General features: G+C 43.6%; 1 protein-coding gene across 1 annotated transcript in view; it reads left to right on the forward strand.

Annotated features, from left to right (window-relative positions):
- Window positions 1–17,373, forward strand: part of traf3ip1 (TNF receptor-associated factor 3 interacting protein 1) — a 48,167-nt gene that overhangs the window by 16,465 nt on the left and 14,329 nt on the right. Inside the window, exons 4-13 of the mRNA XM_080753713.1 lie at window positions 381–509; window positions 1,904–2,359; window positions 4,592–4,666; window positions 7,846–7,921; window positions 8,533–8,553; window positions 8,910–8,997; window positions 11,220–11,306; window positions 11,920–12,058; window positions 13,587–13,623; window positions 13,721–13,797. Of these exons, the coding sequence (XP_080609839.1) occupies window positions 381–509; window positions 1,904–2,359; window positions 4,592–4,666; window positions 7,846–7,921; window positions 8,533–8,553; window positions 8,910–8,997; window positions 11,220–11,306; window positions 11,920–12,058; window positions 13,587–13,623; window positions 13,721–13,797 (1,185 nt within the window). The remainder of the gene's footprint in view (window positions 1–380; window positions 510–1,903; window positions 2,360–4,591; window positions 4,667–7,845; window positions 7,922–8,532; window positions 8,554–8,909; window positions 8,998–11,219; window positions 11,307–11,919; window positions 12,059–13,586; window positions 13,624–13,720; window positions 13,798–17,373) is intronic.

Consider the following 17,373-nt stretch of genomic DNA (forward strand, 5'->3'; position numbering starts at 1 on the left):
AGGGCCTTTTTCACCAAAGAACCTTGGTTCAAGAACCAGTGCCGTTTAACTTTCTTGGAACCTTGGTTCGTTCTTGCGAACCGGCCGCTAACCGGCTTGTGTTTCCACCAGATTGAACCAGATTGAACCAGATTGAACCAGAGGAACCAAGGATTTTGTGGTTCCCGTTCCGAACCAACTTTTACGGTTCAGAACCAACTGGGTTCTCGGTGGAAAAGCTCACCTCTGGTTCATCCCACAGGCGGGAGAAAGAACCTGAACCGGTTCTTTGCCGGTTCGAAGAAGCGCCCACAGTGTACTCACAATCCGAGCAACTGACTCTCCTCTCAGGTATGATTGTAGTATCCAATCACATGAACATCCTGTGTTTTGGTCTCCAGCTGTCCAGTGAGGAGGCGGTGAAGCGCGTGCTGGCGGGGGAGAAGCCGGACCCCAAGACGAAGGCCGGCACGTCCCGCTCCCAAGACAAGGAGAACCGGGAGGGACGGGAGCCTCAGCGGGACAGAGAGGTGAGACCAACGTCCTTGCACTAGTGGTCCTCAAACCCTTTTTTTAATGTCAAGCGTTTGGGCAGCCCAGGGGTAAAGTATAGCTGCCCACCACCATGGGGGTTCGAACCCGCCGTTGTGCATCTGGCTTTGTCAAGTGTCTATACGAACACAATTGGCCCGTGTTCGGGGGAGGGTGATGATTGTTACTGCATGAAATCCTGTGGACTGGGGAGCGGACGGAGGCTCTACAGCTACATTTTTTTTACCAGCCAATTACTTGTAAGACAAAATACATGCTCCATTTGACTTTTGGCAACTTGCCAGAGTTAATTTTATTTCTTAATGCAGGGGTCTTCAACAGGGGGACCCCTAGGGGATCCTCAGAGTGGGGCCGCCAAGTCTTTGTGATTGGATTATTCTTTTAAATTAACACTTATGTTGCAATGATTTTTTCTCTTCAATGTCCCGCGATGCCATGGTCTCCATAGACTTCCATGTAATTTAAAGTGCACGGATCGTGCACGCCCATGCCTAGATGATGCACCACGTGTGTGCACACTGTTCACAGCTTTCAAACAAAGAAATCCGCTTGGAAATCCGTTCAGGCATTCATGATTTATCAGCCATTATGTTTTCTTCAGATGTAAACAAACATGGCTGCCATGTTTGAAAGAATGGGTTGGTATGGGGGTTAAACATGCAATTTCGCGATCGCAATCATGCCTAATACATTTCTGGAGGTCCCAAAAACATTTTTGAAAAAAAAAAAGAAAATTGAAAAAAAAAAGAAAAATCTTCAAAAACGGCCCAAACTCGGGAAACAAGGGGTTGGCACCAGATGTGTTAACAACTTGAACCCTTGCATCCCTATTCTGAAGAGAACTTTAGCCAAAAATAGACGATCTACAAGCTCTCAACGCCTTGTGCTGCGAGGCGTTGAGAGCTTGTAGATCAGCTATTTTCGGCAAATAGGATTGGTGTAGAGGGGAAAAAGAGCAGACCAAGTACAGAATGAAAGGTCAAGTTAACTAAAAACATGAATCCAACAGACTGACAACAAGTCTATGAATCTATCTATGAAATTGATGAAAATCTGCATCACACATTTATACAATATGTAGAGGGGGTCCCTGCTTCATAATAATAATAATAATGGATTGCATTTTTATAGCGCTTTTCTAAGCAAGTTGCGAACTCAAAGCGCTTACAATGTTCCATTCATTCATACATTGGGAAGTGAAGCGGCGAACAGTCAACGCCAGCGTCCTCACTTCCCACATTCACACACCAATGTTGGCAACTGACAAGCTAACACCATTGGAGACGGCTCTCTCTCTCTCAGCTAAGGGGGTCCTTGGCCTGAAAACGTTGAAGACCCCTGTCTTAATCTTTGCAATTGTGTCCGTTCCCAGGAGAGGAAGGAGATCACGGAGCGCAGCGGCAGCCAGGACCAGAAGGACCCGGACCACCGCAGAGACCAGGAGAGCCGGCGGAGGGAAGGAGAGAACGACCACCACCGCGACGCAGAGCGCCCCGACAAGCACCACCGCACGGAGCGGGACCGCACCAAGGACAGGGACAAGGACAAGAGCCGAGACCGGGACAGGGACAGGGACAAGGACAAAGGACGGACCAAAGACAGGGACAGAGAGAAGGACCGGGAGAAAGACAGAGAGAGGGAGAAGGACCGCGAGAAGACCAGGGACAAAGACTCTCACAGAGACAGAGAACGGGAACGAGGAGACGGGGACAAAAGGGAACAAGACGGGGACAAGCGGAGGGACCGGGACAAAGAGAGGGAGAAGGACGGTGGAAGACACAAGGACGGCGCAGACAGAACTAAGGGCCCAGAGAAAGGAGACTCGAAGGTACCATATCGTCATTGTCGGGCAGAAACCTCGTATCTCCAAGTTTCAAATGTGTACATTTTTCGCAAAGCAAAGCCCTGCTTCATCAAACAAGGCCGTCGCACAAAAGTAGTGAAAACAGCAGATCTACAAGCACACAACGCCTTGTAGATCGGCTGTTTTCACTAGTTTAAATCATTTTTAAAATGATAAATGCAAAATGAACGGTTTTGGAGATACAAGGTTTCCACCCGACAGCGACGATATCCAAAATCCAGTGGTGGAAAAAGTACTCGCATATCTTACTTAAGTAAAAGTATCAATACGGCAATATAGAAATACTCTGTTAGGGTGCCCTCACACCAAAATACCCAGAGTGGAATCCGCCAATGCATTTCAATGAGAATTCAATCAGAAATCCTCTACCGGCAAAAACGCTCCATTCTCATTGAAATCCATTGGCGAATTCCACTCTAGGTATTTTGGTGTGAGGGCACCCTTAGGGCGCCCTCACACCAAAATACCTATGAGAGTGGAATCCGCGTTCCGCCAATGCATTTCAATGATAAGGGAGCGTTTTTTGCAGAAATCCTCTGCTGGCATGAAACCGCTTCACTCTCATTGAAATGCATTGGCGGAACGCGGATTCCACTCTCATAGGTATTTTGGTGTGAGGGAACCCTTAGGGCGCCCTCACACCAAAATACCTATGAGAGTGGAATCCGCGTTCCGCCAATGCATTTCAATGATAAGGGAGCGTTTTTTGCAGAAATCCTCTGCTGGCATGAAACCGCTTCACTCTCATTGAAATGCATTGGCGGAACGCGGATTCCACTCTCATAGGTATTTTGGTGTGAGGGCACCCTTACAAGTAAAAGTCCGGAATTCAAAATGTATTTGAGTAAAAATATGAAAGTGTTGGACATCAAATGCACTTAAAGTAACAAAAGTAAACAAGCTAAATGTTTGAAAATAGCAGATCTAAAACTTGTAGATTGTCTATTTTCAAATAGCCACGGTATAAAATGGGGCTAAAGTGGTTTATGTTTGTTTTATATAATATTATAATTTATATCTGCAAAGTAACTACGGTAGTAACTAAAGTTTTCAAATAAATGTCATGGAGTAAAAGTACAATATTTGGATCTGAGATGTAATGGAGTAGAAGTAAAAGTATTTTAAATTGGAAATGCTCAAGTAAAGTACATACAGTATACCTCAAAAGTACTTAAGTACAGTACTTAAATAAATGTCCTTACTGTAGCTACCTTAACCTGACTGCGCCAGATGGTGGCAGCAGTGCGTATGCCTGCATAACGCTCTTCCTTTACCATCTGAGATCTTTCGGGGAGAGTTGATAACACTCGTAAAGTCCCGGGCCGGACCAATCAGCGGCAGCTACGGGCGGGCTCTGAGCGGCTCTGAGCCAATAGAGTCTGATTGCAGACCACGTGGAAACCCAGGAGGAGGATTCTGGGTTAAACGTCATGCAGACAGGCCAATATGAGTGGTTGGAGTTGGCACTCCCAGACTGTGATAGAGACGGCCCCATCCAATCACCTGCTAAAGAATTACAAAAAATGGCCCGCCCCTTAGCCTCGCGTAGCCAGGCTTACTCATCTCCGAAGAGAAAAGCCTGGTGACAATAGAAGGCAGAAAGCGTTCAACTTCCGCCGTGAGAATTTCACCGGAAGCTGTATTTTTTCACGGTGCGGTGTTCCTGCAAACGTATTCCCTGCACGAAATTAACTCTGTTCTACGTCTCCTGCTCCGTCGGTTGCGCTCGCAATAAACAATATACAAACAAAAACATTGATTCAAGCAATGTTACACCTATTAAGAGCGAGTTAAGAGCTACAATCTATTTTAGTTTTTTCGCTGGGGAATGTAAACAGACCTGCACCGCATGACGTAACGTCCGTAAACGCAGACTTCCGCTAGAAATCTTGGAACACACCGGAAGGCATATTGTCTACAGGGTGCCCGCCCCTTACATCGGGTCTGCCCAAGCAATCCCAGATGTAAGGCAGAGCGTTATGCAGGCATACGCACTGCTGCCACCATCTGGCAGTCAGGTTATAGCTACCTTACACCACTGCCAAAATCTACACACCTCCATGTGTCAGCAACTTGCACTATTGGCATTACTGGCTTGCACTTTTTAACTGTGTGTGTGTGTGTGTGTGTGTGTGTGTGTGTGTGTGTGTGGGTGTGGGTGTGGGTGTATGTGTGCACGCGTGTGCGTGTGTGTAGGCCGGAATATCAGAGGAAACACGACAAAAGCCCCACTCAGCAGAGCCCAGTAAATCAGCCAAACCTGTGCCAGTGGTATGTTGTTTTGTCCCTTCGTTTAAACATTACACTTTAGCACTTTGACGAGCTCTTCTTCACTCAGAAGCCTTCAGCTGAGTTTCATTCCTGTCATTCTAATGTCATCCCATGAAAACAAAACCCTGTGCTAATATCATGGTATAGGGCTGTCACGATTATGACATTTTACATGACGATTAATTGTCATTGCGATTTAATTGTGTTTTTGTCGTTGACAATTACATTTCTGTTTGGCTTTTAGGCTTTGAAGTTGCACATGGCAGATATGACACATGACTTAAATATACAAAGAAATTACTGACATATTTATCAACTTTCTACTTAAAAAATAACATTGATAGTGGAAATAGCCGATCTACAAGCTCACAACGCGTCGCGATGCGACACGTTGTGAGCTTGTAGATCTGTTATTTCCACTTTTTCTGAAAATCTTTGTCAATGTATGAACATTTTTCAACATTCACGATTATGACGATTATGACAAAATATTTGCGATTATGTCAAGTACCGTATTTTCCGGACTATAAGGCGCACTTAAAAGCCTTTAATTTTCTCAAAAAACTACAGTGCGCCTTATAGTCCAGTGCGCCTTATATATGGATCATTCATTGACATTGACATTCCCTTTAGCACAGCTCCATCTGTTGGGTGCATAACGCAACGGTAGCGTCTATTATGTGCGCCTTATAGTCAGGTGCGCCTTATATATGAAAAAAGTTTGAAATTTAGACCATTCATTGACATTGCGCCTTATAGTCAGGTGCGCCTTATAGTCCAGAAAATACTGTAATTAGGATTAGACGATTATGTAATAATAATTGTGACAGCCCTAATTCTAATGTCATTCCATGAAAACAAAACCCTCTGCTAATATCATATGGTAAGATGAACTTTGCGTTGAACACAAAGCAGGAAATGTTGTTCATTTCTCTTTTCCTAACTTGTATGTATTATTTTAGGCTGAAGATGAAACATCAGAGGTACAGGTCCATCATGTAGACTATAATACCTGCCCGCCTAGCCTGCTATATGCTTTTTATTTTGCTCTCATAGATGGAATAGTTTTATATTTGGGGATTCTGTTGAAGTAAGTATGATGTGTAAGATTAACTAGCTAAATAAATAAAAAAGCTACTTCTATTTTGATGTACTCTATGGGAAGCCTCTCTTTGTATGGCTTTTAGAAGTTGGGGGGATAGTAAGGAGTGCTGTAGTTGTGTGCTCTGAGCATTGTTTGTTGCTTAATTTAAGACTAGAGAGGCTTGTAGAATGACTGGTTTAAAAGCTTCTCTGGCTTGTATGCTGCCATTTAGTCTCTCCCGTTGCAGTATTAGTCATTAACTCTTTTACTGCTAAGCGAGCGCTCGTTCTTTGTTTCACGTGTCCGCCGCCACATAACGAGCGTTCGTTCTTTTCCCTGTCTGAGCACAGTAGCAGATGAGGGGTGGCGCGGGTGTGTACAGTAGCAGCAGCTCCCGTAACGTTAGTCTCAAATCTGGAGCGCACATAAACAATAATGGCGGCGGGATCACTTCTTTGGTGGTTTTCTATGCCTGGATCTAGTTTCTCTATTTCTATGTCTGAAAACCGACGCAAACGGAGGGGGGGGGGGAGCCTCTCGCTCCGCAATGGCGGCCCCCATAATGTTGTGGATTTTTTCACTGCTCCGTGAGCAATGCAGCCGTCTTTTACACAAGAACGCGATAGGAAATAATGGATGGCTATATTTCTATAAATTCGCAAAGGTAAGCTACTTTGATGGCCGTGAGCAGACTGCAAACAACCTAAATGGCGGCAAAAGAGTTAATGATAGCTATTTTGTATTTGACCTAGCTCTTTGTTCTTTCTCTGTATAGCCAGCAGAGGCAATAGAGAGCCAGGTAACATCAGATTCATATTCAAAGCATAATATAATAGAGAACCCTGAAGTCCACTTGTCTTTTCTTTCCTGCTACTATGCTGTTATATAGTTGTTTGCATGTGTGTAGTTTGTGTACGCATTAGTTTTCACACAAACACTGTTCCTTCAGAGATGTCATATGCTCTGTTTCAGTGGTGGAAAAAAAGTACTCAAATGTGTTACTTAGGTAAAAGTATCCATACTGCAATGTAGTACTCTGCTACAAGTAAAAGTCTGGAATTCAAAATGTACTTGAGTAAAAGTACAGAATTATTTGTATCAAAATGTACTTAAAATACCAAAAGTAGAAGTAGTCATTAGGCAGTGTCCTATTTCAGTCTTTCAAATGTATAAAAATCTTCTGAAAATAGCAGATCTACAAGCTCACAATGTGTTGCATCGCGACGCATATAGAGCTTTTAGATCTGCTATTTTCAAATGGTCTAAATTATATAGTAACTAAAGTAACTAAAGTTTTCAAATAATTGTAGTGGAGTAAAAGTACGATATTTGGATCCGAGATATAGTGGAGTAGAAGAGAAAGTATTGGAAATTCCAAATAAAGTGCAATAACTCAACATTTTACTTAAGTTATTTAAGCAGATGTACGTAGTTACTTTACACCACTGCGCTCTTTCATATACTGGAGATGGGTGTACTTCTTGTGCTTCTCCCTAGTAGCCTGGTAAAGCGACCGGGGTGTTTTACCAGCCTATAACCCAGGGTTCCCCAATTAGTTTTTCCCAAGGGCCGAATTATGTCTAGGGTACCAAGCCGAGGGCCACAACATTGCAGGTGGCGACGGTGGCGTTCCCGCTACTCCAGCGACAGTTCAGATATTGTCGTTGTCGGGTGAAAATCTTGTATGTCCAAAACGGTTTGTTTTGCATGTATCGTTTTAAAAATGATTTAAACTAGTGAAATGCGAGGCATTGTGTGCTTGTAGATCTGCTGTTTTCACTACTTTTTGCGACGGCCTTGTATGATGAAGCAGGGCTTTACTTTGCGAAGGAACATACACATTTGTAGATACAAGGTTTCCACCCGACAACGACGATATACTAGCGTTGTTGCTACTCTTATACCACCATTATTACTGGGGTTGGTGGGGGCCAGACAGTAGCTCCCCGCGGGCCGCAAATGGCCCACGGGCCGCCTATTGGGGAACCCTGCTATAACGCCTGGAGGATGAGATTGTTTTATAAAGTGTACGTGTGTGTGTGTGTGTGGTCATTAAACTATGTCTTTTCCTTTGCCATGTCTCCTCCCATGCCAGTCTGCCAGTCCCGCTAGAATACCTCGGCCTTCGTCTGCCAAAGGGCAGAGGCGCAAGCCAAAGGTCGGGGGTCAAGGTAACAGCCCTTTCTGTCCATTTAGTAGAAGTTTAGATTATATTTTTTTCTCAAATCTGTATCAGGGTTGTGATTCATGTGGTAGAACAGGGGTCTTCAACAGGGGGTCCAGGGACCCCTAGGGGGTCCTCAGAGTTACTACAGGGGGTCCTCCAAATCTTTCAATCCTTTTTATATTAACAACTTGAACCCTATTGTCCATAGAGAACTGAAGCCAAAAATAGCAGATCTACAAGCTCACAACGCCTCGCAGCGCGAGGCGTTGTGCGCTTATTGCGTCTATTTTCGGCAAAGAGGTTTGGTGTAGAGGGGAAAAGGAGCAGACTAAGTACAGAGTGAAAGGTCAAGTGTATTAGTTAATGACGGCTCAAGTGGTTAAATATCTGAAAACACAAATTGACATGAATCCAAAATACACTGATGATTGTGCTGTCAAACAATGAAACTATATGAAATCTATGAAAAGGTTGTGGGGGTCCCTGCTTCATCTGTCTCTCAACTAAGGGGTCCTTGGCCTGAAAACGTTGAAGACCCCTGTGGTAGAGGAATGTCTGTGTCGGAGAATAAACTAACGTGCCCCTTTTTCTGTTTTCATGTTCTCTTCCCTACAGATGAATCAGACAGCGAAGGAGGCAAGTATTTTACTTTACTCTTTCAGATTATGTACATGCATACACAAACTAGGATCTGAATGCTTTTTACCCATGCATTTACTCTACATGGCGGTTTAGTGTTTGATTGAATCACATGATTGCCTAAGAGCTAGCAGGCAATTACTACATAATCATCTAATCACACTTATTTGAGATAATCGCAATTCTTTTTGCATAATCGTGTTGAAAAATGTTCAAATGTAAAAAAGCAGAAATAGCAAATCTACAAGCTTAGAACGCGTCACGTTGTAAGCTTGTAGATGTATACAATTATTAATTATGTCAATAATTTATTTGTATATTTAAGTTATCATATCTGCCTTGTGCAATTTTAGATGGAGAGGCTCCGTTGGCTGAGAGACCTGTCCCCCTGGAGAATGGAGACATCACAGAGCCTACAGTGTCATCCCACATGGCAAACAGGTCTACACAATTAAAGAAATATAGCAAAACGTGTGTTTAATCCTTTGTTGGAGAAACCTAGTTTTTGAACAATGGATTCATATGGTGGTCAGACAATGAAACAACTAAGGTCAATGGGACCGCAGTGAAAAATTGTGCAGGTAAAGATCAAAAACAGATCTGTTCAGAAGGATCTGTTTGCTACAAAAGCAAAGGAGGGCAGCACTGGACAAGTAAACCCTTCAGAGAAAGTGTTTGAAAGTGTCCAAAAATAACAATATGCTGTAGTAACACTCCATAATCATAGTCAGTGGAAACCACTGACCACAGCCTAGGGTCCACATACAATCACCATCAGACCTCCAGCTTATAAATCTGCTCACCTCTGATTAAAGTTAGGAGACATTGCAAGAAAGTTGTCTAATTGTCTAATCACTGGTCATGTACATTACATACAGTACATGACCTTTCTATTTCCATTGTTCCACATATCTTGTATCACAACTCTGCAAGGTCTAAGACTTTCTCATCATGATGGAAGATTTCTCATCAAGATATCACCCCAATGTAAAGAAACCACAACTGTCGAAGCTACCGTACCAAAAAATAGTTTTGGATTGATAAGGTAGAACTGGTAGAACTTGATCTCCTCCTCACATCAGCTAACCTCTGACAAGACAGCAATCTCTACAATAAGCATATGACACGCAGCCACTCACTTCTGCACCTAAATGGCCCTTTGGTTCATGTAATGGGCGATGGAAGTACTAAATGTACAGATAAGACCCAAATATTGAAATCCCAGATACGGAATAGACTATGCTATATTTAATGCCTGTCTTAACCCCAAAGAAGTCTTAAGGTTTTCTTCAAAATGTAACCTGGCATGCCCCATTTTGGGCATGTCATTGAAGGCGAAGTAAATAAATAAACATAATGAGAAACATTGTGAGCTTGTACATTGGCTTTCAAAACAATGGCTTATTATGTTTCTTTGTGGCTCAGTGATTAATGCAGACATACTATGATTGTAAAATGTGTAGCACATTGGCATAGACAATAAGGAATTTGTTAAGTATTTGTGTTGATTGATTTGTGTTGGTTGAAATATTTAGTACATTCTCTGTAGTTTTGCTATATTTGCTATATAGTTTTTATAGCCGCATTTGGGCATTGCTTCTGAGATATTTCCACTCATTTGAATCATCCGCTGTCCGCTGTCAGTCAAAGATAGGCCATTTCAGATAATGAGAGACAAGCCAGTGGGCCAATTACATGAGTTATATTTACTTTGTGGGCCACCCAGCCCTCAAAATTGAACGAAGGCAGTTACCGTAATTACCAGCGGCCAACGTTTTTTCTTTCCTTTTTTTTTTTGCCGGACCGGCCGGGAACGCTTTTCCCAATGGCCAGCACGTCCCTGCATAGTAGTCGCTCCAGAACAGACTAACTGAGCTCCAGTTAAAGGACAACTTTAGTTTTTTACAACAAGGGTTCATATTTTATATTGTAATTAAACAATATAAAAGAAGAGTGTTAAAATGATTTCATTTACTTCTTTCTATTGTTTTAGAGATTCTTATTTCAGTAGTTGGGGGCATGCGTACAAGTGGCTAAATATGTCATTTTACACAGAATAAGCCCATTCCCAAGATACAACGCAACCTTTCATGGTTGGATGTGACTTATGGGGGCTAGAAGTGTTACTGTAAATAGCAATAAAGAAACTGCTGGCTTATTGTGTCTAAAAATACATATTTAGCCACTTGTACGCATGCCCCATGCGTACACATGCCCCACATTTTAGCACGGTAAACGCGATAAAACAATAGAACGAAGCAACTGAAAACATTTTAACACTCACTTTTTCTTTTCTCTAATTACAATCTAAAATATGAACCCTTGTTGTAAAAAACAAAGTTGTCCTTTAAGTGAAAAGGACCTTTTCTTTGACGATGGCTAGCCAGATTGCTGACATAGAAACATAGGTTTAAAAAAAAAAAAAAACCTTAGAAGGATTCAAAAGACACGGGTCAAAATTCAAATTTTCACAATTTTTCTAAAATAGCAGAATAGTTAAAGCATCACATAATGATGCTTTGGGTTAAGTTGTCAGAGAGTGGGTTTCAGCTGGTCTCAAACCAGCGAGGGTATTCGCAGCTCTTATCAATATTGCTAAAGCATGCACACAAACAAAGATTTGTGTCCTCTGTGTCACTGAAATGTGAATGTATCTGATGCAGGCGAACACCGCGGCCCAGCAGCGCTCGGCCCGCCGCTCCCCGCGTCAAGAGACAGGAGAGCTGTAATGAAGTGATTCCAGCCGAGAGGTGACTTGACACATACATTACATACACCCATGTCACAGACAGCTGTCATTCATGCTGCCAAGGGCTGTGCTTGGTCTTGGTGGAAGTCCCTTTACCGAGTCCAAAATGACTACTCCTGTCCAGAGTCGTCTAATCAGAGAGTCCTGCCACTGCGGGGTCAGAAACGGCGCTGGTCACGTGGTTCATTGTCACTTTACACCTCATAGACTTCAATGCATTCTGTAAACGTCCGGTTCGCCGTTTGTCACTATACGCCAATAGATGTGTGCGTAGAAGACCTGGCCCCATGAAGTGAACGGGAGTGACGCAACTCTCCGAAGGTAGAAGGCTCTGCTCCTGTCCCCCCGGTTGCTCATTCTATATGGCAGGGGTTCAAAATAATAATAAAAACTAGACTAAAACATTAGGGAGGGACTAATGGAGGAGAGAACATTTTGTGTTTGGTTGCTCTCAGGTAGCAGATCTACAAGCTCACAACGCGTCGCAGCAAAACAAGTGTAAAATCAGTCATTACGATGCCATCAAGGCCTGCCAAAATGCATTTCTTTTCTGTCAAAAACAACACTGCCCAGCAGCAGTCATCATGTCCTCCACCTCTGTCTCTCCCCCCCAGGCTAGCCAGTGCCAAGCCCCCAGCAGCAGTCATCATGGAGGGGAGGAAGCTGTCTGACGAAGAGGAGGAGGACGACGACGAGCAGTTCATAGTGGAGGAGGCCGCCGCCCCGCCCCCAGACCTCCCAGAGATGGAGCTGGTAAGTGGACGAAGGGGGCCCTCTGGCACCGTAGGTTCCCCAGGGTTTCCCACGGTCATGACATTACTGGGAATATTTTGAAATTAGAAAAATATTTTTCCAGTACTTGAAAAGTTTTGGAATTGATCAAGGGTCCTGGAAGGTCCTGGAAAAAAATAGCTATGCATTGTCTTTGGTTATTGATTTTGTTAATACCTCTGAAATTACAGATTAAACATTGGCCAAATTGTCAAATATTAGAGGCAAACATTGTGAAAATAGCAGATATACATGCTTGTGAGCATGTAGATCGGCTATTTTCACAATAAAGCGGTGTCATACAAAATTCCTCAACTCTTGCTCGTCAGGGTGCCGGGGTCCCCAGTTCAAATATGATTATTTCGGGGGTCACAGCCTGAAAAGGTTGATAACCACTGGCATACACTAACTGTCTTTGGGCATTGCGCATAGGAATAAGCGACTTGTTATTGAGCTGAATTATTGTTATATAGTCCTGGAAATCGGGTTAAATATTCTGGAAAGATTTTGGAAATGAAATTAAAGATGTGTGGGAACCCTGGTTCCCACAGCTTTTCATGTCAAGGACCCCCAAATTGACACTTATTAGCCCGCGGACCGCCATTTGAAAAGATATGCCAGGGACCCCCATAAGAGAGGATTTTTTACGGCTCTAGCAGTGATTCCCAACCATTTTAATTTCGAGGACCTCCAGTTTGACATGCATTTGGTTACGGATTGATTGATTGATTGATTGATTGATTGATTGATGAATTGATTGAATCATTTATTTGGACAAAAACATGAATAACATTGACAAGTACAGACAACACAACATTGCAGCACAGGCCGGTTAAACATCCAGTCCAAAAAGGAACATCCTAATAAGACCTTTTACGGCTTTGATTACGTTGGAAGTCCTAAAACAAAACAAAAACAGACCCCCATTTAATGTAAGTGTACAAATGTGTACACTCTAAGTTACATATCCATAAGGGTCCATTTGGTTCCTAACTATGATTTGACGAAGACCCTCTGGAACTCCCTCAAGGACCCCTGGGGGTCCCCAGACCCCACTTTGAGAACCAATGCTCTAGCACACTGTTTCCCAAACACTGAGTCGGGACCTTTTCATGTGAAGGACCCCCAAAATTATATTTATTCGGCCACGGACCCCCATCTCAAAATATTTCGTTCCAGGGACCACCCAGAAGCATATATCGCTTTGAAAATACATACTGTATATTCAAAGATTTGCACACATCTTCACGACTTTTTCAAAAATAGCAGATCGACAAGCTCGCAGCGCGCGCTGTGAGCTTGTATATCTGCTATTTTTCACTGGTTAAAGCATTCAATAATTCTAGGCCTAAATGGGTTAAGCATTAGTGCACCTGATTCTTGGAACCTTGTGTTTTGTGCTTGTGTTTGGGAACCACTGCTCTAGCAGTAGGTTGCTTGGTTAAATGCCACGCTGGGAGGTGGAAAGTCGACCATAGGATTGTAATCTCCTGTTTCCTGTCTATTGCAGGCACCTCCAGACGAACTAGATGGTGAAGAAAAACACGGTATTTGTCTCCATCTTTTCATTCACCCACAATAACAACCGCACAACAGTCGGTGGCGTTACGATAAGGATCTCTCACTTGTAACTTTTCTTCATAGGTGGGCTTGTGAAAAAGATCCTGGAAACCAAGAAGGACTACGAATCATCGCCGTCCTCCCCAAAACCCAAAGAGCAGGTAAGGCACAACAACAGTGTTGATTTTCCGTCGACTAAAACTATGCCGAAAAATGTTTGTCGACTGTGTTTTTTTCACTGACAAAAACTAAATGAAAACTAAGCTGTTATGACTAAAACAAAGACTAAATATATTGACAATTTCGTCAACAAAATAAAAACTAGACTAAAACGTTAGGGAGGGACTAGTGGAGAAGAGACTCATTTTATGTTTGGTTGCTCTCAGTTGTGTGCTGAAAATAGCAGATCTACAAGCTCACGCTTGTGAGCTTGTAGATCGGCTATTTTCAACACGCAACTAAGTGTAAAATCAGTCATTACGATGCCATCAAGGCCTGCCAAAACACATTTTAGTTGACTAAATCAACTGTAGATTTAGTCACCTAAAAACATATGATATTTAGTCGACTAAAACTAGACTAAAACTCAAACTTTTCAGGTGACTAAATAATGACTAAAATTAAACAACATTTTATTCAAAAGACTGACTAAAACTAAATCAAAATGTGCTTGTCAAAAACAACATTGCACAACAACCACGGTGGCAGTTCTCATCCATCACCACAAGAGGGCAGTAGCAGACTATAGATGAGAACCACCATCTCATTCATTCCTCTCCTGTGACTCCTTAAGCCGCAACATCGGTGTTATGTGCCAACTTTTCTGGAAAGTCTGCTCCTTGGGGCTGGGAGTTTTGATCAGATTGCAAAGCCCCAAGCAACACAGGCTATTATCAAAAGAAAGATATTGGAAGTGCAGTGGTGTAATTGCCACGCCATGAAACCTGTGAAAAATGTTCCTCTTCATTGAAGCAGAAGGAATAACAACCAAACAAAGCACGGCCTCACACACATCACACCACAATTGACACACAAATCAAGATGTCTGGAGCATAAGTAAGCATGTTTTTTTTTTTCAGGGCTAGATAGAGTTACACCACCTCTTAGACATGCCTAAATGAGTCTCGATTATAGCATTCCCTGAAAATTCTGCGCCATTATCTTGATCTACGCTGTCTGGAGAACGAGTTTTCGGAGCAATTGTTTGGCCAGTTCGCACTCCCCTTGCCACGTGTGGCCCTGTGACAGAATTAGGTAATGGTGGAAAACCGACCATGCACAACCAATTTTCCTGACAATGGGATTTTCAAACCCAAAAGCTTCACTTTGTCACTGAACGTCCTCCATGAAAAACAACGCGCTGCACGACGGCCTTGTGTTCCCGTCAGGCTCCTCCACTCTCATCGTGTCTTGGCCTCCCGACTCTAAACGCCCTGTCATCCTTGATGGATTCTTCATGACTCTGAACGCGCCCTCTGCGCGCCGAGGTGACGCATTGGTGCCGTCGCTCACGCGCTGTCCTCTGCCGGTGTGTTTATCAGCTGGAGAGAGAGAGAGAGAGAGAGAGAGAGCTCCCTCATCGCAGAGGCGTCACTTGGGTATGGCAGGGGTATGCAGCTGCCATACGCTGGGTCCAGGGGGGAAAATAAAAGTTACTTTTAAATATAAATCCATGAATGTCTTTTTGTCTATCTGTGCTGGTTATTATGTTGTTAAATTACAGTAAAATAACTACAAATGCCAAATTTAACAAAATGTTCACTTTAACAAGGTATTATAATTATATTCTCCACACTTGTATTCTCCCCATCTTGACAAGATGGTATATTCCCAGCCAGGTTCCGCAGGTCAGCTGCACAGGTGCAATGCATTATTGTTAATTGTGGCACGTTTTACTAACATGCCAAGTTTAGCTGCACTTGAACAACCGTTCCAGGCTGCCATATCCAGCCCAAGAAACCGTAGAAACGTGGGGAAAAAAATAAAATGTACTTCTTAAAATAAATGTATCATGCCTGTTGCTAAGGTATGGCAACTTGTTTCTTGTGCGCGCGTGAAGGCGCAAGACACCAGTCATGTTGCCATACCTTAGCTTTTCCTAAAACTGACGCCACTGCCTCATCGTCAATATTTGGAGAGTGAATCAGTGTGAAGCTTGAAGTCTGGTCTGTGCTCCAGCGGTGCGGGGTGGCGTACCGTACCGTGTGCGCCGCCTGTTTTGGGTGGTCCTCTGCGCCGAAGCGTGCGCTCTGTGCCTCCCTGCCCAGCTGACCACCCTGACTCTGATGGATGCACTGTTTTGGAGTGCCGCTCATGCAGAAAAGGCCTCTGGTCTGCTGCCTCCTTCCCCCCGACCTCAACCCCACCGTCCCTCATCACTCACTCCACTGAGGTTGTCTCATCTTCAGCGATGGACTGGACGAGAGACTTGCTCGACTACACGGGTTTATGTGTTGGACCGTAGTCGTAGTCTGGCTGCAAATGAACCACTTCTATGAACCCTACAGTACACGTGTGTTGTGAGCTTGTAGATCTGCTATTTTCGCTTTTCTTTTTTTTTTTTTGCCTACGCTTATCTCTGCCACCGTTGCCCCTATCCATGCCAAAACTTTGCACACATACTCCTTGGATGGCAAACCACAACCCTCCAGCCCTGATTTTCTCACATGGCCCTCTTCTAGCGCCACCATGAAGCAGATTCTTGCTAAACACATTTTTTGGACACTGCTCCTACTGATTTTGTCCTAAAATCACACAAAGCGGTACACAGTATCTCTAAAGTCATGTCATCAACATGGATCTGTCCCATTTTCCATATCCCCCCCCCCCCCCCCCCCCCCTGATTGCCTACGATTTCCTTCTAAAGTTTGTGTATGGGGGATTAGGGAGTCTTACTAAGTCTTCTTCTTATGCCTGCAGCAACTCACCGTTTCTTCCTCCGATTGAAAGAGATATTTCCCCCCCTTATAAACAAGCTGCAATCTAAAATAGTTGGATTCCTCGGTGCAACTGGACCACAGCGTATAGGATCGATCCTAATTGAGTTAATACAGCCTCATCAGTTTTCCCCGGATTCCAAGACCCTCATTTCGGGGGTATCCTGTGTATGTGGTCCTGCTGTTGAGGTACCCTACAGTCTGGAATGGGAGGTAGATCTGCTCATATAGGAACGGCTCAGAACCCCCCTCCTCCATTACTGGCCTTGCCTCGTCAGCTGTATAAAAGGACTATAATGACTTCCTTCCTAACATGAAAGGGTGGAGGGGGTCAGCGTAATGGAGTCGTTTCTTTTCTTGTAATCACGGCGGAACATGGAGGGGGTTAAAAAATGTAAATATTGAGCTTCCCCATCCCGTGTGGCGTGACAGGTTTGAGATTTCAGCGAGCGTGGTTCTTTTCTCTCTCTTTTCTTTTTTTTTTTAATATCGCTGACGTTTATCAAAATACACCGTCTTTCAGTTAGATTTGATCCCTTTTGATTTATGACTGCACGTGCGAGTTCGACACAGAAAAAGCTTTCACTTTTTACCGTTTCACGCCATTCTAAGGGGAATCCAGTCTGCGGCTTTTATGCCCCCATCCCCAAGTCCTGCACTTCGTCTTCTACGCCTCCCCCGAACCCGTTTCGCTATTGTTAATGCCAACGCCTGCCCACCGCATCGCTGAGCCGACGTAAACAAAAGGGATCTCTCGAACAGTCGAGGCAATTGTATTTTGCCATATCCCCACCACAGTGT

This window comes from Nannobrachium achirus (assembly GCF_963921795.1).
Source record: "Nannobrachium achirus genome assembly, chromosome: 22".
NCBI lineage: Eukaryota > Metazoa > Chordata > Actinopteri > Myctophiformes > Myctophidae > Nannobrachium > Nannobrachium achirus.